Source organism: Haliotis asinina, chromosome 16, assembly GCF_037392515.1.
Source record: "Haliotis asinina isolate JCU_RB_2024 chromosome 16, JCU_Hal_asi_v2, whole genome shotgun sequence".
NCBI lineage: Eukaryota > Metazoa > Mollusca > Gastropoda > Lepetellida > Haliotidae > Haliotis > Haliotis asinina.
In genome coordinates this window covers 4,422,286-4,444,666 of record NC_090295.1, presented here as the reverse complement: position 1 = coordinate 4,444,666, position 22,381 = coordinate 4,422,286, and the positions used below count along the sequence as shown (strand labels likewise).

At 42.0% G+C, this 22,381-nt stretch overlaps 1 protein-coding gene across 12 annotated transcripts in view; it reads right to left on the bottom strand.

Annotated features, from left to right (window-relative positions):
* Window positions 1-5,004: 5,004 nt before the first annotated feature.
* Window positions 5,005-22,381, bottom strand: part of LOC137268678 (arginine-glutamic acid dipeptide repeats protein-like) — a 137,234-nt gene continuing 119,857 nt past the window's right edge. For 4 of the 12 annotated variants that reach the window (XM_067803269.1, XM_067803277.1, XM_067803278.1 and 1 more), the window contains 12 exons: window positions 18,458-18,663; window positions 17,985-18,152; window positions 17,614-17,700; window positions 17,192-17,281; window positions 15,763-16,922; window positions 15,199-15,551; window positions 14,867-14,981; window positions 13,173-13,321; window positions 12,547-12,759; window positions 10,066-10,377; window positions 8,983-9,179; window positions 5,005-7,608 (listed from right to left, as the gene is read on the bottom strand). In XM_067803269.1, the coding sequence (XP_067659370.1) occupies window positions 7,510-7,608; window positions 8,983-9,179; window positions 10,066-10,377; window positions 12,547-12,759; window positions 13,173-13,321; window positions 14,867-14,981; window positions 15,199-15,551; window positions 15,763-16,922; window positions 17,192-17,281; window positions 17,614-17,700; window positions 17,985-18,152; window positions 18,458-18,663 (3,149 nt within the window). In that variant the 3' untranslated portion in view covers window positions 5,005-7,509. Of the gene's footprint in view, window positions 7,609-8,982; window positions 9,180-9,830; window positions 10,005-10,065; window positions 10,378-12,546; window positions 12,760-13,172; window positions 13,322-14,866; window positions 14,982-15,198; window positions 15,552-15,762; window positions 16,923-17,191; window positions 17,282-17,613; window positions 17,701-17,984; window positions 18,153-18,457; window positions 18,664-22,381 lie in introns of all 12 variants that reach the window. The other 8 variants (XM_067803270.1, XM_067803279.1, XM_067803276.1 and 5 more) reach the window with 5 other exon arrangements.

The window sequence follows — 22,381 nt, the reverse complement described above, 5'->3', positions numbered from 1 at the left end:
ACCTTACTTCTATTAAGCGGCATTGGCACGACAAACTTAAAACTAAAACTTGACGACACATGTTATCAAACTCGAGTTTGAGAATGTGAACATCCCAACAACTCGCCCCAACACCAGTTCAGACTGTCAAAGTTGTCGAGAAATCTATCTCTTTTCTACCAACCTTTCAATAAAATTTTGGTTTTGTCAAACTCGAGTTTGACGTCTGAAATGTTGTGAAAAACGCATGCTATTAGAAACAACTAATCGCAGTCAATGAAATTGTCACAAAAACGCACGTACAGAGACATAGTGCTCAAAATGAGCTTAAAGTTTCACGTGTGAAAGCGTGAGTTTGGCAACTTTGCAAAAATGTCAACAACGTGTTGTCAAACTTTAGTTTGCTGTGTGAAGTCCGCTTTAGACATGCAGTGCAGCGATGCCATATCATTGTGACGTCATCAAGTTCATGACGTTATAGCATTGCCAGTGCATTGTACAAAATATGTTGCCCTGTGAGATCTCGTTTCTTATTACTCGCCCGCTGATGATACTGCAGTGTAATATTTTTACGGCAATATTGCACTAGTGTAATACCGCTTGACGTATGACGTAAAAATGGTTCAAAGTTGTGACGTCGCAATGCTAATGCCGATGTCGCAATTTTACTAGACCCTGCTTGACTCGCGGAAAGGTGAGAGTCGTCACACTGTAGGGAATTTCGCGGCAGTTTTTGTCAATTTATGTTGGCGAGTAATAAACAGAACACTAAACTCGCTTCCGTGAAATATAATTTTTATTAAACTCGTTAAAGATTTAGTATCAAACGAGCGAAAGCGAGTTTGATACCAGATCATGAACTCGTTTAATAAAAATGGTATTACACGGAAGGTCGTTTAGTATCCTCTATATCTCACACAAGCAATCACACTCAAGCGCAGCGATTACTTAGCATAACATATTATGCTGGCTCGCAGCAATGAACTGTGAGTAGGAGAGAGACAAGCAATATTATCAGTGGAGCACATTTTAGGATAATATATGTATTTAACGTCCAAATGTTTTTGTACCCCTGAAACATTGTGATAAAGCATGTCTTGTGATAATGTATGTCTTCAAGCTTCGAGTGACTGTGAACACAAGAGACTGAATCTGAATTCGCCGCCACTGACCAGCAATAATAACACATGTGGGTATGTTTTACTCACGGTAAACAACAGTCTGCTTTGTCTAGTGTGTCAGTTTCACTCGTTGAACCGTCAGTGATCAATACATACGCAGTGAATGTGAAAGGAATGCACTCGGCTTCAGTACTAATGAAACATGGGAGAGGACAGGAATTGTAGTTACATTTGTTGGCGCTTCGAACAGTTGTCCGCATCTGCGGTTCTGTTCAGTGACTGACTCCAGGTACTCTGACCATCACGAGATTAATGACAGGCTGCAACAGGGGCATCAAGCCTATCACCTAGTCTCCATGGTAACGCCCTGTGGGTGCGGTGGAATGGGGTTTAACGTGGCACTCACGAATGTTTCACTTTAATGGCGATGTGCATGCAGGTGTATGTGCGTCTGCTTGTGTTAGACCAGACTTAAGTTGGTGTTATAGTGCTGGTTCACCGAGATGCCATGCCACAGTTAAGCATGAACACCCAACTCAGTATGATGACTCCGAGCCGACCTTGTTGCGTTCATTGCTGCCGAGACAGGGACCAACAAGTACAGTGATGTGCCATAATTATGTCATAAAATGACAGCCATGTTTGAGGGCAATTTTGGCAGAACGTTTAAGAAAAGTGAAAAATAAGGGTTACTTACCCTACACAAGAAAGTTTGGTTGGTTAATATTTTGTGATATGACTCTTATTAATCCTCACAGCTCGTATCCTTCGTTGAATAGACAGACACCGACCTGAATATGATGGAGAGGTATGGCTTGCCAAATCCTGAGAATCTGCTGAAAAAGTTCCTCTATTGTTTTGGTGGTGTGGACAACTCGCTGCAACGTTATTTTGACCAATAACCACAATTTTCAATAATGTTCAAGTCAGGTGATTTTGATGGCCATGTAAACACTTGATATTGTTGGTTGTTTTCCATTCTCTAGTGAAACGAGATTCATGACATGGAGCATTGTCATCTTGTTAAAGATAATCGTCATTTTGGAAGTGTTTGGCAAGAACAGGAAATAGATTGTCATCTAAGATAGAAACATACTTCTCACTGTTGATAGTTCCATCAATATGAACCAGTGTACCAGCTCCATGAAAGGAAATACACCCCCAATTCATCACAGACAGTCCACCTCTGTGCTGGAAATCAGCGCACCTGGTGCCAACACAAGAGGGTATGTATTCCTCTCCAGGTGTTCATCACAGACAGTCCACCTCTGTGCTGGAAATCAGCGCACCTGGTGCCAACACAAGAGGGTATATATTCCTCTCCAGGTGTTCATCACAGACAGTCCACCTCTGTGCTGGAAATCAGCGCACCTGGTGCCAACACAAGAGGGTATGTATTCCTCTCCAGGTGTTCATCACAGACAGTCCACCTCTGTGCTGGAAATCAGCGCACCTGGTGCCAACACAAGAGGGTATATATTCCTCTCCAGGTGTTCATCACAGACAGTCCACCTCTGTGCTGGAAATCAGCGCACCTGGTGCCAACACAAGAGGGTATGTATTCCTCTCCAGGTGTTCATCACAGACAGTCCACCTCTGTGCTGGAAATCAGCGCACCTGGTGCCAACACAAGAGGGTATATATTCCTCTCCAGGTGTTCATCACAGACAGTCCACCTCTGTGCTGGAAATCAGCGCACCTGGTGCCAACACAAGAGGGTATGTATTCCTCTCCAGGTGTTCATCACAGACAGTCCACCTCTGTGCTGGAAATCAGCGCACCTGGTGCCAACACAAGAGGGTATATATTCCTCTCCAGGTGTTCATCACAGACAGTCCACCTCTGTGCTGGAAATCAGCGCACCTGGTGCCAACACAAGAGGGTATGTATTCCTCTCCAGGTGTTCATCACAGACAGTCCACCTCTGTGCTGGAAATCAGCGCACCTGGTGCCAACACAAGAGGGTATATATTCCTCTCCAGGTGTTCATCACAGACAGTCCACCTCTGTGCTGGAAATCAGCGCACCTGGTGCCAACACAAGAGGGTATATATTCCTCTCCAGGTGTTCATCACAGACAGTCCACCTCTGTGCTGGAAATCAGCGCACCTGGTGCCAACACAAGAGGGTATATATTCCTCTCCAGGTGTTCTCCACACAGAAATTTTGTTATTTGTTCCAAGGACTACTTGACTCTCATCACTAAAAATTACTTTGCACCAATTTATTTCAGTTTTCCAATGCAAACCTGTCCGACACCATGCCATTCTTCTCAGTCTGTTCACAGAACTCACCGTCAATGTCTTTCTAACAAGCCATGTCCTGTACTTGAGTTTGTGTAAATGCCTCTGAATAGTCCTTTTGCTTACTTTGTAGGTTTCATTAACATTACTTGTGGTGTCTTCAAGAGATCTCCTTCAGTTTGTTTTAACAGTTCTCATTAGCACACGGTCTGCCCTCTCTGTCAAAAGTGGAGGTCTACCATGTCTGGGTCTGTTTTCTTCATATTTACCCATTTCCAGTGTTCACGAATAGCTTCTGACCCTCGGACAAAGCTGGCAGATTCGCCAGTGGTCAGATAGAAATTACCAAGCAGCCCCAGTGTCTGACTGAATATTTCACAATGTCTTTGTGTGACTTGTTATTTGCGTCATGTGACACTTGTTTGCTGTTCAGAAATCTTATGTTTGTTATCATTAATTTTTATAATGTCAGTGCCAATTATAACTTAATTCTGTAGGTCCTGTGATTTTTCAGTGGGTCAGACATCTGAAACTTACAGGACTCAATGTCCTTTTACTTTCAAACACCACCATGAACACTGAATTTCAATCCTTTTCAAAAACTTACAAATTGTGCTTTGATCCCTCTCCCTCTTTGATCTGCAACATCTGACTGTTTGAATCCACTCAAATTCATTTCTATAATTTTTTTTGACCTCCCCTGACAAACTTGACCTCCTCTTCCCCATCTTGTCAACCTGACCTTGACTTTGTTTAAATGCAGCAGACGATGAGAGTTATTCCCCTTAGGTGACCTGTGATCTCTGAAAATGTACCCTGTAAAATTTGGGACCATATTCTTTTGTATGTATGGCACACCAGATAATGTAATTTACCCAACCAGCTGGCCACTGCCAGCCATTTTATGACATAATTATGGCACACCACTGTACCATATTGTAACGGTATGATGGCCAGGGATCGAACCCGCGACCTTCCGCTATCCGAGAGGATGCTCTAACCACAGAGGAAGTCCTAACGTCCTGTGAGAACATTTTGTTGATTACTGTACCACGTTACAGGATTGTTAAGCTGTGCGGAAGGTGAAGTGTGTCAGCGTGTGTGCCTTGGACCATGTCAAGCGATGTTGATGATGGCGAAGGAAGCATCTTGGTTCATGTTCCAGCAGCCTGTAAAAGCAGCAATGATCTAAGCACTCGTAAAATCATTTGCTGTGGCACTGGTAATATGATGCATCCATTGAAGGCACAAAGTATCCGGGTAAGCGAATTACTCAGAAAATATAGTCTGTCGTTCCGAAAATGATAAACACTGATACCTCTGTTGAGTTATATGATAAACACTGATACCTCTGTTGCTCAGTAGATGATAAACTTTGATACCAGTGTTGCTTGGTTGATGATATATTCTGGTACCTCTGCTGCTAGGTAGATGATAAATTCTGGTACCACTGTTGCTAGGTAGATGAGTAACTCTGATATCTCTGTTGCTAGGTAGATGATAAGCTCCGATACCTGTGTTACTAGGTAGATCATAAACTCTGATACCTCTGTTGCTAGGTACATGGTAAACCCGTATTACTTCAGTTGTTATGTTGAGAGTTAGGCGTGATAACTTAGTTGCTAGGAAGACGGTATTTCTATCCAACAACAGACGCTCAATGACTGAAGCAAATTTTATTGATGAGCTAGATGTTGGCACTATAACCGACCAGTGCAGTGCTCACACAATGATGCAGTATGTACACGAAGTCGGCCACCAGGGGGCGCCGTCAGAGTCACATGACTGTACAGAGAGCCCCTCGATGGAAGTATCACTGGACATCTCGTCTCACACACAAGCAGGTATTATGCCGATTCACTTTGACATTAAATCGTAATTTCATAAAGTCGTTATAAACTTTTGCCACATTAATTCACTGACATTATGACCTTACTCAGAAAAATACTTTAGTTACCACACACAATTATTGTAAAGAGTTCTTGAACTGTCAATGTTTAACTAACCCAATTCATGTGATTCACTTGTTACGTGCTGTCATAGTATTCTGTCATTTTAGTCCATAAATCTTCATTTCTACTTAAAAAGCGTCCTGTCTTGAGTGTGAGACAGAGAGGTCAGGAGGTCAGGCTGCCCCAGCACATTATACCACCAGAGGTTCTGTTGAAAATCAGAGTGCAATTTACAGTTCATAAAGAAATCTTTATACAAAACTTTTTACATCTTGGGGATAAAAATAAGATTGTACACATACAATGCCAGTGTAAAATTTCATGGTTTGGAGGAGAGAGTTTAATACATGGAGTTGAAACAATGAAGAATCTATCTGCTGCCTAAGAATACGTGGTCAAAGGGGGACAACTCATCACCATATCAGAGATTTCATGACCTCAGAGGAATTGGATTTTAAAATGATAGAAACTCCTTACACACAACTGCAGATTGTGAAATGGGGAAAACAAATTATGAACTTCACTGGAATATCATTTCTGAGCTGGCAAACATCTTAATAAACAAATGAAAATGAATTTGATAACATTTTCCTAATCTGTTCCCAATCCACAAAGCATTCATAATGTTATGTCTTGATGTAACACTACAGTTTATCAAAGGTTTACAAATGTCATAGTGCTATGAACGTTTTGTAGATCTGGTCCCTGATCTCATATATATCTTACTCTGATCTGAACCCCAGACATTGTCCAAGACACAGAATCTGCTTAAACATGTTTCCTTAAATCTGGGTTGTTATAGCTAAGTTGAGCAGTTAATACCATCACGTTCTGTTCTTCATGAGAACCATGTCAGAACAAAGTCTCCATGAGAATCAGAGGTCTCAGTATTCTTCATACAGTGAACTTGTTGCCAGTTCCTCAAGCATCAAAACAAAGGGTTCTCAGGCAGTAACACTCCTCAAATATGAAAGCATTTTATTTCTGATTCAGACAAAAAATGAAAATAAACCCTCAGATAGTTTCTCTTTAAAATATAACCTGTTGTCAACTACTCATGCCTCAAAAAAAAAAAAAGTTTTGAAATCATATTTTGGAAAAATATTTTCGGTTGCCAAGCAGGTACTTAGCTTTGTTGCACCATCTACTAAACTTGTTATGAATAAATGGAATAGGCCCAGCAACAGCAAGTCATCATGAGTAGGACAAGAATTGTAGTTAGAATGAAAGCTGGTCTTTCTACACTGATACTGAGAACAATAACGTAAAAGTTTCACGCATGTCTAGTATAGAAATTGGCTTTAATCTTAATGGGAACTATTAAAAAATCTATTAAAAAAATTAAATAAAAATGTTGCATAAATAACATTTTGATATTTCCAACCGACACAAAGAATACATTTGTTTTCCTTGATCATTCAATACAATGTCACAAACATGACCGTATCTACCTCCCGAGATGACTCATTCTAAAGAGTTATCTCCCCTTTCATGATGATGATGTACGTACACAATGACTTCAATGAAATGTTGCTACGGTAACTACATGAACACAGATGAAAATATTGCGGCAACCTACAGGCTGCCACAAGACTTAGATCAACAAACGTCCTGGGAGAAGGGAGGGTTTTGATTGTTCCCGATGCATTACTCCATGCAATGGCACCATTAAGCATGTGTGATATGCTTATTATCAATAAATACATAAACATCCATCTGCAGCTGTATTGTCCAACATTCTGCAGAGATTTGGCGTTGTACAGTCTGATCATGCAATTTACCACATGATCTGTCACATGACCTGTCACATGACCACTTGTGTGGTCTTGCTGTGTGTCTGGTACGTTTGCCGGACCAGGGAACCCATTGTCAGTTGCTTTCATATCAGAGTTGTCGCCTGTAAAACTACGTGACGATATGACACTTATTCACAATCACAGCCAGGGTTGTTCCGGTATCCTCCCCAACTATATCCATGGTGTGATGGATTTCGGCACTGACACACACTCGAGTATTTGATATGCTATGTTACTCCATCCACTTGAAATAAACATTGAAATGTACAGCTATCAGCACTGGTGTATATATCTGCATGTACACCGACATGCGCGACATGTAACACATTACACCATGTATCTGTCACAACATCACACCTCCTTTATCCACAGCCTTGAATATGATAAATGACCTTTGACATGTTCACCGGACAACCAATCAGTGAGGCAGATGACCAGTGTTGCCATAGCGATCTCTCTCTAGAGCCAGTTGTCTCTGTAGAGCATCATGATGAGCAGCAGCCTGGGCTGCTGACAGCTGAAATATACAACATGTCAGTCAGTGTGTGATACCAAAATACACAACATGTCAGTCAATGCGTGGTATTAAAATACACATGTCAGTCAATGTGTGATATTAAAAAATACAACATGTCAGTCTGTGTGATATTAAAATACACAACATGTCAGTCAGCGTGTGATATTAAAAAATACAACATGTCAGTCAATGCGTGATATTAAAATACACAACATGTCAGTCAATGTGTGATATTAAAATACACAACATGTCAGTCAATGTGTGATATTAAAAAATACAACATGTCAGTCAATGCGTGATATTAAAATACACAACATGTCAGTCAATGTGTGATATTAAAAAATACAACATGTCAGTATATGTGTGATATTAAAAAATACAACATGTCAGTCTGTGTGTGATATTAAAATACACAACATGTCAGTCAGTGTGTGACATTAAAAATACAACATGTCAGTCAATGCGTGATATTAAAATACACATGTCAGTCAATGTGTGATATTAAAAAATACAACATGTCAGTCAATGTGTGATATTAAAAAATACAACATGTCAGCCTGTGTGTGATATTAAAATATAAAACATGTCAGTCAGTGTGTGATATCAAAATGTACAATATGTCAGTCAGTGTGTGACATTAAAATATACATGTCAGTCACTGTGCGACATTAAAATATACAACTTTTAAAGCTGTTTAAAAGTATAGTAACACGTGACTGTTAATGCGACAATCAACCTCAACTGTACTATAGGCCATGTGGCCAGTATTACTGAATAAACTGTCTGTCTGTCTGACTGTCTGTATTAAAATATACATGTCAGTCAATGTGTGATATTAAAATATACAACTTGTCATTCAGTGTGTGATACTGAAATATAAAGCATGTCAGTAAGTGTGTGATACTGAAATGTGCAACATGTCAGTCAGTGTGTGAAACTGAAATGCTTGACATGACAATAAGTGTGTGATACTGAAATATGGAACAAGTCAGTCAGTGTGTGATGTTGAAATGCTTGACATGACAGTCAGTGTGTGATACTGAAATATACAACATGTCAGTCAATGTGTGATATTAAACTATACAACGTCATTCAGTGTGTGATAATGATATATTCAACACGTCAGTCACTGTGTGATACTGAAATGCTTCATATGACAGTAAGTGTGTGATACTGAAAGGTATGACATGTCAGTGTGTGATAATGAAATATACAAGTCAGTCAATGTGTGATATTAAAATATACAGCACGACAGTTATTGTCAGCTAAATGTGGCATAAAACAAAACTCACTCTACAAGACATTGTCTATGGATGGAAGAAACATGTCATATCAAGTCCAGTACCACACATGTGTCAATCAATGACGATGTACCTGATGTGCAAGAGTGGGGTCCATGTACGCCCGACTATACAGCTCCCGTTGAAGCAGCTCTTGTTCCCTGCTGCCAGGGAGAATCCCATGGGGTGAGATCCCATGCTGCAACGACGGCAACGCGTGGTTCTGACCACTTGCTGCTGCCGCCGCTGCCACTGCCGCCTGACTCGGCACCCCTGACATGGGGTCAGCACCTACAACAAAGTCAGACAGCTCTGTACTAACCCAGCACGTAATAACTCTGAACTCACACAAATCACAAACAAATAATGCAGTAATTACAAAATAACATTTGAGTTAAAATCTAACAAATTAATTCTTCTTTCTTTACATTATAATTAAAGCGTATGAGATATTGAAACAAGCAAATCATTTCACATAACATTAAAGGGGAAAGTGATAAATAATCATTAAAGTATGAGAGTTACATCAATATTATTAAAAGGTTCTTAATATCAAAGAACACTGCTCTCATATCAAGGCCATGTCACCTCAGCACAGAAAATTTGTAACGAAAGTCAAAACAAATAAAAATAGACTGGACGCTCCATGCGAAATGAGTGTAGTAATGTGGGCATGCACGGTTAATACTGAATAAACCCCAGTCCTTTATCCCACACCCAGGCAATAACAAGTGTCATCATAACAATATTTACTTGTCATCCCTATGTGTCTTACAGGCCCTTCACAGAAACAATGGCGCAACCAAACAAAACAAACTAAAACGTTTCAACTAAACACATTGGGAGATACGTTGAAGGGACTGCCGAGTGACGAAATACAAACGAACGAACGCAGACTGTTGATTGGCCAGTTAGGGTGAGGAGACTGCTAGCCACACTTACGAGAAAACTGATAGACCAAATGTGCTGGGTCTACCCCCGCGTTGCCCCTATCTTTCTGTGCGCGGAGATAACACTCGTTAGTGACTCTTTGCATGTAGATGTGTTCGTTTGTGAGGCGTTGGGAGTAAAATTGGTAAATCATTCGCCCAGTCATGTGATCAGTTTGCAGAATATCTGGAACAACAATTTGAAAAAAAGGACTGTTAGGAAGCACAGCGCCATCTGTTGGCCTTACCTGGAGCTACAGGCGGGTATATATGCGGAGATATGAGAGGATGGAGGCCGGAGGAAGAGGGCGTTGTTCCGTTCGGGTTGTCTGGGTGGAGATGGAGATGAGTGTGCGAGTGTGCATGTGTGTGCGTGTGGGCGTGCATGGCTGCATTGTTGGCGGCCGCCACTCCCATCTGCATCCGCAGTACAGGGTCTGCCGAGGCCAACATCAGACGTTCCGCGTGAAGTCTCTCCGCTGCCGATGCACGCTCAATCTCGCCGTGAAGAAGCAGCTGTTCCCGATGACTGAGGGCTCCAAAGACGTGTGGTGGGAAGCCTACACAATATTAGGGATGTCGATTGTAACACGACTGTGGTCTAACATGACTGACAAGCCTGCTGGCGGAGGGACAGCTTCAGAGGGCCAACAGATACAAGGAAAGGGTAAGTTCTCCCGCCGCGCCGTGACAAAGTGGGAACGTCTGGGGATGTGTGAATAGCTCCAGGTAGCTACCAGGACGGCAGTGTTACATTTACACAAACACATTCAATTGTAAAACGGGTAGAAAAGACAAAGAAATTCTCATTACTCTTGAATCAGTTGATGAATTACATGAGACAAGAAAAACCCTTCCTTGTATCTATCGATGACAATTTTCTAATCATTCTGTAATATGGTTTTAAACACAGCTCACAGTCTTTACTTCAACTTCCTTGAGAACAATTAAACATGTTTCCAAGTCTAGCCAACAGTTATTCACACTCTTGGACTGTCACATAAATACTTTGCTATAATTAATTAATCACGCAACAATGTTCCCATCACATATGACAATATGTAGCAATACGTATTATAATAGTGATGCAAATATTTTTAACTTAAAGCTTGGGTAGATTAAGATATTCTCTGACAAGTGAAATAGTGTTTTCACAATGCGACAGTCAAATTTGTCTGACAAGGGAGGTAACTCCAGAAGAGCTGTTGGCAGCAGAGTTTGATTGAATGAAGTTTCTTTTCTCTATCAGCCATGCTAGAACTGAATGAATGGGGTCACCAAACCACCAGCAAAATGGGTGCTCAACACTAATTTAAATATCAAGTTACGGGAAAATGCTGCAAGCAGACCACGATTACTATAAAGACATTTCTTACTTACAGGACCGAACAATCTGAAGGCAGACAGCTAAGTTTCAAAATGTGAAGGACATATACCTCTGTGCTCACACACCATGCTCAAACTAAACTTGAATCACCTATCTAATACTGTTGTTTCTGATAGCAACTCAAAATATTTTTCACTCGCATACGGTTATCTTCTTTGCATGAAAATTCAATGTAAAATGCCGAAAATTTGAATCTGAAAAGTCTATCTATCCGTCTACTGTCTGGCAGGGATGTTTGTATCCCGGTGTAAGTAAACTTAGTCTCAGTGTATTTCGTTACACTCCACCACTGAGTCTAACAAAACTTAGTAGAAGGTCAGGTAACCTTTGAGCGACCAATGACCGTCCAATCAAACACGAGATGGTAAGATATTTAGGGATCGGAGGGACTTTCAAAATATTCAGGTCACTGACACCGATCTCAACACAAACAAAAATCTGCATATAACACAATTATTTGACCTGCAGTATATACGCGTTGGGGTTTCTGTTGACATGGTTACCATTAGCTAATATTTCCGCAAAATGACATCCTTCAATATTGCCAAAAACACCATTCCAGCGACTGTTTACTCGCCGTTGTCATGGTTGTATGTACGCCATGTCCATCACCCAGAAACAAGCGCATGCTAAATAGCATTTGGAATCGTTCGGGTACGAACCTTTTCGAGATAAAAACTTCAAAAAGTATGTGCGAATGTCGACTTTCGCGATTTGGTAAGCTGTGTTCTGATTGGTCAATCTCAAAGGTTACCTGACACAACCTCCCATAAGGTTTTGTTAGACTCAATGAGTGTAATGAAAAGTACTGAGGATAAGTTTACTTAGACTGGTTTGTATCCAAAATTCCTTTCAGCGAAGGTACTGGAGCACTAAAAATGTCAACACTATCAAAGATTTTAATTAGAGATTAGTGTAAAAAAAAGTTACAAGCCACAAACTGTTATAATAGTTGTAACATTGTTTCTCTACACTATTTAACAACCGACATACTGACATTTCCCACTCTTAAGCTGAGTTACCACAAACTTAGTTTTGTGATTGTGGAAACTTTCTCATTTTTACACCAACCTGCGACAAACACTGTATTCTGATTGTCATCACTTTCGCATTCTTACACAGACTCATGACTGTTGTAACTGTCTCTTCCACAGACTTGCTAAACAGTGTTGTGATTGTATCACTTTCTTAGCACCACTACACAGACAAAAAACGGAAATAGACACAACCCTAAAACAGACTGGTGAATGTGTAGCACATCAATACAACCTTCATTAAATGTATGACATATTTTGCTGGTAGTTTGGTAGGACCAGGGAACGTAGAGGGCGCTGTCACTCACCGAGTCGATCCAGCTTCTCTCGTTCCCGCGCCATCAAGTCACTAGCAAGGCTGGCGGGTGGATACACACCTGGTATATGGGGGGTGCTGCTGCTAGAGCTACCTGTGTGAGCTGGCACCAAGGGGGCGCCAGGCGGGTAACCATAGCGACGCTGCAATTCCAACCAATGAGGATCCAAGGGATTCGCTCCATGTGGGACGAGACGATCCAAACCTGGCATGACGGAGACACACATCAACTATCACAAGTTCCATGTTTTGCTAAAAAGCACTCACAGATGTAAGTGATTGGATTATCCTCTGAAAAATTTCATATTCACATTTTTCTTTGAACCAAAATAGTAATTCAACATAGCATTTCATTCAGTATTGACAGGATGTGAATTATTAAGATTATTTAATTAATACGTGAATAATCATTATTATATATGACCCAAAAGAAAAGAAAAAAAAATAAACATGATATTTACCTTCAAATTAATAATGTATAAGTGACTTGATCTCTATGTGAGAGTGAAGATCAATACGTTACAAATGAAAGATGGCTACCACAGGGTTGCTATGGAGACCAGGTGCAGATGTGCAGTTAGAGAAGTGGCCACAATGGCCATTTGGTTTCAGTCATACCTATTTTGGACATCGGCGTACCTGGCGGTTTCATTTCCATTTCCGCCTTCATTTTTTCTCGCAACTCCATGTCACGTAATTCCCGTTCCCGAAGGTCCCGTTCCCGGGCATCTCGTTCTCGCTTATCTCGCTCAAGTTCAAGCTCCAGCCTGGAAGATCAATGAACTCTGTCAAGCATGTGTCTCACACAACCTATATGCTGTGGGGAACTGCCTTTAGGTAAGGAGGGTCACCTGTGTTTCCTTGGGCAACCAGAGCTGCTTCTCTAAAATAATACTCACAGTGTTACTACAAACAACTTGATATCTTTCGATGGCGTTTAGAAGTTGGTGACATGAGCAGCAGTGAGCGTTCTATGGACTACATCTTCTGTATTATTACTATGAGTGATGTAGCTACTAACACTGTCAACAATCAAGTTATTACATTTATGAAGTTGATTGTCCATATATCTCTCCCCTTGTAGGAACGACTTCTGGAGTTTAGCAGGCAATTCACAGAAATGCCACATATAAGCAGAGACGTTTGTTTGTGTGATTATTTGCTTACTGTCTGCAAATAACTGTGTTTGCAACAGACAGTTCAGAGATAGATCTCATGAGCACTGACCAAGTCAGCGACACCATCTTCTTACAATGGTCACCTCTTAAAGACTATTGGGGTATCCTAAAGGCCTTCACTTGCAGGACCCTTCACAACCAACATTAAGAAGAGCCCAAGTTTACACATAAACTAAAAGGGTTGCTAAATCCCTCAATACATGTAAATAATAACACTTTCTAACCTATCGTGCTTACATAAAAAAAATGGCTTGCTATGCGCCTGACTGGTGGCAGAGATTTTAACTCAAAGTTCACCCTTGGAGCCAACAATGAGACAAAACCAAATCTAATATGTCTACTATTCAATGCAGGTTTTCACTTTTGGTTAGGCACAGATGTCAGTGCATCACACGTTTGAATCTCCACATTCACAAATTTCATCATCACACACCAACTGTTTGTCAGAAAAACAACGAGCTGTTTAGAGTTCCAAAGTGATACATATAAGTATGTAATTCTCAACCTGTCTCCACAGAGAAGAGCAAGTGACTGAGTATGGTTTTATGCCACGTTGAGCAATATTCCTGCAATATCACAGCAGGGGACACCAAAATTGGGTTTCACACACTGTGCCCATATCAAACCCAGGTCTTCGGTGCGACAAGCCAACACTTTAATTGCAAGGCTACTCCACCAGCCTGGAAAGACCAGGAGTGTAGAAAGACCAGAGTGTGTTTAACATAACCAGACACCTCCTCTCGTGGCGTGATGGACAGTGGACCACTATGGGAAGTAAAAGCATGTTATTAAGTTGTCAGAAATCTCTCTCGAGAATGCTCATGTCATCGGTGCATTATGAATTCACCATCCATGATATTTCATGCATGTAAATTATTGATGAAGAAACTCATGAGCACTGAGGAATAGAGGACTATTATCCATATGACTGATAATGGATAGCTGCCAAAAAGGACTTGTATAGAATTATGCCAGAGATGTATCAGTGAAAGAGTATTCGTAGAAATAAACTGAATTTGGGGGAGAAGAAAACTGGTCACATCTCTGCAAAATCAATACATTTACATTTTCACTACACTCTTGGAACCTTAAAAATATATTTTGGACTACACATTTGGACATAAAGTGACATACCTTTCCCGAGATCCAGGGGGGTACATCGCAAGTCTGTAGCTCATCATGGGATCCATCTGTTGGGGGATCCCCATGCCACCAACAGTGTAGGGCACAGAGCGGGGTATATCTTGACCTACAACAGGAAGATAACTCTTGCATAACACACTGGTACAACGTACCCAGAAACACATCATAGAACAAGACTTGATGCTGGCTTTCTCAATCTTTTATTAAGTCTGTACCTTTTCTCAAAGCAAAGATTACCTAACGTGACTGCTTCTTATTTGTTATTTTGATAAAATCAGAACAGCATTGAGAAGATTTGGAAAAATATTGCATCATCAACTCACTGGACATTGCGTGAGGACGAGCGTACTCGCTGAGCTGCCGGAGAGCGGGCGTGTCTGTGTAGAGGGATGACCGGGGTGTGTGTCTCTCTGCGTATGGGGTGGACTGAGAGTGAGAACTGGAGACGTGTGCCTCGACAGAGTGTGACCGAGGTGGGGTCTCCGTGCGTTTGATTGCTGCTGTTGCTGTTGCCGCTGCCGCCGGTTTCTCTTCTCGTACTGGTTGTGTTGGCTGTGTGGACTTTCGTTCCCGATCTTCCCGCTTTTTGGCCAGACTTGAGTTTGGGAACGGCCGGAAGACAAGGTCACATCGGGAACAGGAGTTATTGGCTCCTCGGTTAAGGATCTGGATGAATCTGGAACAAGTGAAAACGTTGGTTGACCATTCAAATCAACAAATCTGACTACCTTAATCCCTTACTAATGTCTTACAAGTTGGAGAACAGCATTTCCAACTCCGATCATCACGGGTTGATAAAGATATTAAATGTCAAAAGGAACAGTACATAAATGTATTGTAAATAATTAAATGTTCAATTTTTATGCGAGATATTTATGTGTCCTTACATTGCGGCCTTGCTTCGATGAACCTCCTTGCTGCATGGTGTTGGATCGGGGCCAGGGCTTAAAGTCCCGGTCCGATCATCATCACTCTCATCATCATCCTGGTCAATTTGCACCACTTCAGGCTCCGGCTGTGCATTGGATGATGGTGGTTCTGTTTCCATGACAACACTTGGGGTGAGACCAGGACCCTCGATTGTTGGTTGTGAGGGATGGACGGGGATGGAGGTTGGAGTGGGGTTCGGAGTTGAGGTCCGCACAGGGGCGGGCACAGATGGGAGGAAGCTGGGCACATCCCTGTCTTCAAGCTTCACTTGCATCCGGACCCTATCAGGGTCAATGCGAGAGTCTATTCGAGAGTCAATATGAGAGTCTATTCGAGGATCTATTCGAGGATCTATTCGAGAATCTAGACGAGAATCTACACGAGTGTCTAAACGTGAGTCTATCCGTGAGTCTATTCTTGAGTCTAATCGTGAGTCTATGCTCATGTTGAATGATGGGGGTTTGACGTCTGCTGAGTGAGGATTGGCGATTCCGTTATCGACTGCCTTGTTTATTGTTTCTTCCCACGTGCGAGCGCGAGGTGGTGACTTGGGTTCCTGCTTGATGGGAATCAAACCTGGCACTGGGGGAGTAGGGTTCGTGTTGGGCAGGGACGGTAATAGGGGTGGGGGGTGGGGAGGTTGTGATTGAGGAAGCGGAGTGGCATATACAGGCTGGAATGGATGGGGTTGTGATACTGTGGTGGAAGGTGATTGTGTCGTGGAGGGAAGGGGTTGTGATGGGGCCAAGGATTGTGATGTTGGGGGTGTTGCGAGCGATGGTTGTGCAGGGAGGAGGGCTGGCACTGTTACTGCTGATGGTGTTGATGGGTGCAATTCTGGCCTCAATGTCGGCTCCTGTAAAACAGGAAGTGGACTGGTGGTGCCCTCTAAGACAGGCACCAGGGGAACTGGGTGGGCGGGGCCCACAGTAACAGGCGACTGTCGCTGTGGTAGATTCATATGATTCTCGCCAACGGTTGGATAGAGCAGAGAATGATGGGAAGGTGATTGCACTGGGAGTTGGGGTGCTGGTTTAATGCAGTCTTTCTGCAGTTTAAATTCCTCGTTGTCGATTGGACTTGGTGTTGACGGCGGTGAACTTGAACTCAGATCGTCCTGGAAAATAAATACTTTCTGTCAGAAATCTACACATAAGCAAACCTTAACAAACCTTGTACAAATTTTAAGATTTTCAAGGTCCAGGAATTTCCCTGTGATTAAGTTCATGGGGGCCTCCTTCTGTCTTAATTCTATGACATTTTAATTTCTTTGTGAATACAGTCTGGGCGAGAATGAACAATTAAATAATAACTAAAGGAGCCTCATGAGTCATCAGTTTGAAGACATTTGTACACTTAGCCTAATGACCTCCTGCATGAACGTACCTGATTGACCTCTTCAAGGTCGGCATCAGCCTCAATCTCGTCGTCCTCGTTGCTGCTGCTGTCTGAGAGAGAGTCTGAGTCGGAACGTTCCTGAAACAGTAAGTTTCCCAGCAACAATCAGTGAGAGTTTGAATGTCGCCAGGTGTATAACCAACAATCCTTCATGATGTTTCTAAGATGAGGACTGTGCTTGATGTAAATACAAGATTAAGAATTAAAGCTAGTGATAAAGAAAGTGAGTAAAACATTCCCAGATGTCCAATCTTACGTTTCTGGCATGCCAAAGGAAGGCAATTCTCTGTAGCAAAGTTTAGCATCTTAGACTACTGGTGCAGCTACACCATTGCTACCTATGAGGGACCTGAAGGAATGACAGGCTTGACCTGGGGTTATCCTGGTCTAATTATCTCCGTGTCAATTACCTGAGGTTTCTTCTTCTTGGAAAGTTTCCCGTCCTCAGTCTCTGAGTTATTGAGACGTTTTCTGCCACTCAACAATCGATCCTTGTTCTGCAAAAGTAGGGAGGAACACTGATACACGATGAACTAATTTATCTTGCTATATTTATCTGTGCTGCCATTTAAAGCAGATTTTCTCATACTAGTTTGCTACTGCTGAATCATCAATTTCTTTTGCTATCATATTCCATGCTGCAATTTAAGGAAAAAATTCTCATACTAGTTTGCTACTAATAACAAGCACTTTCTCTCACTATCTTTATCCCTGCTGACATTTGAAGTAGACTATTAAACAGGAACTTTCTCTTGCTTTCTCTGTCCACGCTGCTACTTACTGTGGACTTTCTCTTGCTATCTTTATCTGTGCTGCTGCTACTACTGCAAGTGCTAACTGTTCCTGGAGAAACGCGACCTTTCTGGGTGCTTGCTCCGTTTACTGGACTATCAACAATGTCAGGGCTACTTGTACTCAATCTGTCTTTCTTCTTTCCTTTATTTCCCGTCTGGAGACAAGACAAGGAACATCTTTAATATGTACAGCAACAACTAAAGTATTTCAGACATTGTTTAGCGTTTACAGACATTGGGCACTAGAGTTTACAGACATTGGGCACCATGTTATGTTTTCAAGAAGCTGATTCAGGCAGCGAAGGGAGATAACCCTTCAAAAGATAACTGCAGACCACTACACAGTGTAGATTCTTAAACTAAAAAACTTTGTGAAGTCACATTACACCATTTAGAACATAATATCTTCAGTGAATGTCTTGCAGATGAATGTCCTTAATGAAAATGCTCTTCCACTCACTGCGTTGTTGCTTCTCCTTGTTCTCATGTTGTGTTTGCCGTTAATGTTGTCGCAGTTGGCGTCTTCCTGTACAGGTTTAAACAGGAATGCCGGGGGTTCACGGGGCTGGTCTATGGGCCGCTCTTCCCCATATTTCTTAAAGAAGAGCCGGCACTGCGTGCACAGGAGGGCCTTGTCTTTACCGGCATGGTGCCAGTCCTTGGAGGCTGAAGCAGACCAAACCGATCATTCACTCACTGACAGACCTTCCATATCCAACACTATACTCACCAATACTTTATATATACCACATACTTCACGTACCCCTAACAGTTGATACACCACAAAAGTGGATGCATATCAAATTGTTGATGTACACCAAGGGGATTGATATACACTAAATATACACCAAGGGGGTTAATATACACCAAATAGTCTACCAAGAAGGCTTGTTTGTCTATATCAAATATATACATAAACCTAATTCTTGATATACACCAAGGGGATTCATACACACCAAATAGTCCATCCAGAAGGTTTGTCTGTCTATATCAAATAGCTGTTATATGCTAAAACTAACATCAAACACCTGATAAACTTTAGACTATGTTAATAACAAACATGCTTATAAGGAACCAACAAATATAAGTGTCTTTTTTTTTTCAGAGCCTAGTTGCATATTGTAGTTGACTGGGCTGGACTGTTTGCTTAGCAATGCATTCAGCAATATTTCCGCTACATGGCAGCTGCGTGTAAATAGGTGACTCTGGACCACCAGACAATCACAAGTCTTAGTCTCAAGTTGCATGTTTTGCCAAGCACTGCACATACACATATATCCTGAATACATTGTGGATGTTCCCTGTCCAACCTGCACTCACTGCCCCCTGTCCACCATCCACCCTGGCCCTACTATAAGACATCCACCCTACACTCAGTGTCCGCCATTCATCCTACACTTACTGTCCCCATCCACCCTGCACTCTCTGTTCCCTGTCCACAGTCCAGCATCTACCCTGGCCCTACTACTTGCCATCCACCTGCACTAGCTATCTACCCTACACTCACTGAGTGCATTTCATTTTACACCACTTATAGCAACATTCCAGCAATATCACAGCAGGAACACCAGAAATGTGTTTCAAACATTACACCCTTGTCTGGAATTGAAACCTGGACAACGACATGACGAGAGAACACTTTAACCACTAGGCTACTAACATGCCCCTCAGACCCATGGTTGACCTGTGTCAAGGGACAGGAAAAGCAAAATGACCCAATGTTATTGCTGTCTTTCAACCTTTCAGCAGTATTGGTTCAGGAGCTTTGTCTCCATATCAGTATGCTGTTTTTTCACGACACACAGATATGTTGCTGAACTATTAGCATGTGCTGATTGAAATAAAATTTTTAGTCTAAGTCTGAGAAGTTGGTTCACTAATTATTTAAGATTTTGTAGCTATACTGGTTTATTAATCAAATCAGTCAAAATAGCACTCCGATGAACGAAAACAAAACTATTTGACCTTTATCTTGCACCAAGTGTCTGTGGAATGTAGTGTGTCTAATAAAGTAGTATTGACTCCTGGTGAAATATTGAACATGCAGGATGAGTTCACTGAATGAGTGAGGGAGTTTAGTTCTACGCCACACTCATCAATATTCCAGCTGTATGGCAGTTGTCTGTAAATAATTGAGTCTGGATCAGACAATCCAGTGATCAACACCATGAGCATCAATTTGCACAAATGAGGGTCAATGCATCAACCTAGCGAGCAAACCTGACCACCTGATCACACTAGTTGCTTTTTAGGACAAGTATGGGCTACTGAAGATCAATATTCTAACCCAGACCTTCCAGAGTAGTTCACTGAAGGATGGAAACAATGAATGGAGTCATTAATACCGCAGATATGAGAATGTGACAATGTATTAATCATCCCACGTGGTGATGGCTGCAGATGGAGACACTCCCACTCACTGTCTGCAGGGAACTACCTGATTGCACGCTCCACCTCCATAGCATGTCAGGATATTAACTATTTAAGGTACAACTACCGACTCGTTAATGTTTAATATTAATGAGTGATAAATCCAACCTCTGGCAACACCAAGGCTGATGCCTGTCATATGAGATGGTGTTGGTAACCAGAACATGGAATTAGCCTTCAGGAAAACGTGTTTGTGTAAATGTTTTATTTACAAATTAATTTCTTTATTGACCCATTTGAATGACAACAGACTCCTATGTCTATTTATTCACTGTCACTGTCATCATTTGTAAACTGAATCATACATGCAGGAAAACATGTTTCACAGCTTCATCATATTTATCTCAACAGACAATAGATCCTTGACTAAAAACCTTCCGCCAAACATTCGTTTTCTCCCTCATCTGTTAGCTAACATCTTTCTCTGATCTGTCAACTAGCATCTATTTTACCAGAACTGTCAAACTGTTTGCATTCTAGGAATACATCTGTCTAGTTCATCTGTCTAATTAGACAGTCATCTGTAGTTTACTGATCTCCTTAAACAACATACTGCACTGACACCAAGCCAACTTGAGACAAACCTGTCACTATGGCAACCAACATAAGAAGCTGACTGGTTAATGAGAGTCCAGTTGAGGGGAGAAGTCAAGATGGGGTGAATATTGGAGGCATATGCACACAGAATGCTTGACGCCAAAACGACCATCAGCAACCTTGCCTCCACAACCTCCAGTAACGACAGCTGTATCAGACGGCCAACTCTGACACAGCCCAACTGAGGCCTGCCATTACTTAATGTCTCCCACAACTTTCCTGCGTCTTTAAAAAGAAATCTGCGTCCTGCTTTCATGTTCAGAAACAAGCCCATCAAGGCATGGCCCTGTACAATCAGCTGCCTCTAGCGTAAGCATCTTGCTGAAATAATCAAATTAGGGTCGTCAGCAGCAAGTCAATATTCACAGCTCCTGAACCTGGCAACGCCAATGTAAAAAGGGGATGGGTTATAAAGCAGTGATACTACCAGGCAGCTAACAGAGCAAGACATTGCTACTCATCCGCGGTAAAGTTTATGATGTTTTCTTTCGCTAGTTATTGGTTATCTGGGTAAGTCAGCCAGTCTCAAAGCCACATGCAGCCGTAGTGCTGCAGTGAGAGAGCACGCAGAGAGGCTGTTACTGCCGACTGAGAGAGCAGATCCTCCTTCACGCTGTCACAAGCGGCAGGCAATGCTATCCGGTCTCTCAGCCCCTGAAGTTAGCCATAACCCTTGGGATTCCCTTGGGTAGAAAGCCCTCTTTAAAAGGTTTAGGGTCAGTGAAGTCCATCCATTCTCTGGGAACAACTACAGCATGTTCTAATGCACACACAGTTCACTGTCATAGATTCCTAGTGGTCAGTGTGCTGAGAGTCTATTGCCTCCTCTGCAGATGTGCTGCTGTTCAGACAACAGCATCATTGTTCCTCTTCCTGTTCTTGTTCCAATATCTTCTTAGCAGTGGGGTATCTCCATTTCAGTCCTATCTCTCACATACATGTTCCAAACCTTTGTAAATCCCTGCTTGTTCTCTGTTCAACACATGTATCAGACAGAAAGCAGTAACTGAGTAATCTCTGAACACTGACCAGACCATTCCTGCACCAGCCACGCCAACCCTCTATGAGTCTTGATACTGTCTGCCCTCCACCAACCCTACACTGATCTTTCCAGCCCTCTATCCACCCCGTCATGATCTCTCCAGACCTCTACCAACCTTGCACTGATCTTTCCAGCCATCAACCACCCTATGCTGACCTGTTCGTACTCAAACACTATATTTATCCTATACTGACAGCCCTGCATCCAAATTTGTGCTGATCAACATCCATCCATATTCTTCTGACAACTGTCCTTCCACCTGTGATGTCCACCCATCAACCATCTTGTAGTGGCAATATTTTCTCCATCCTGTAC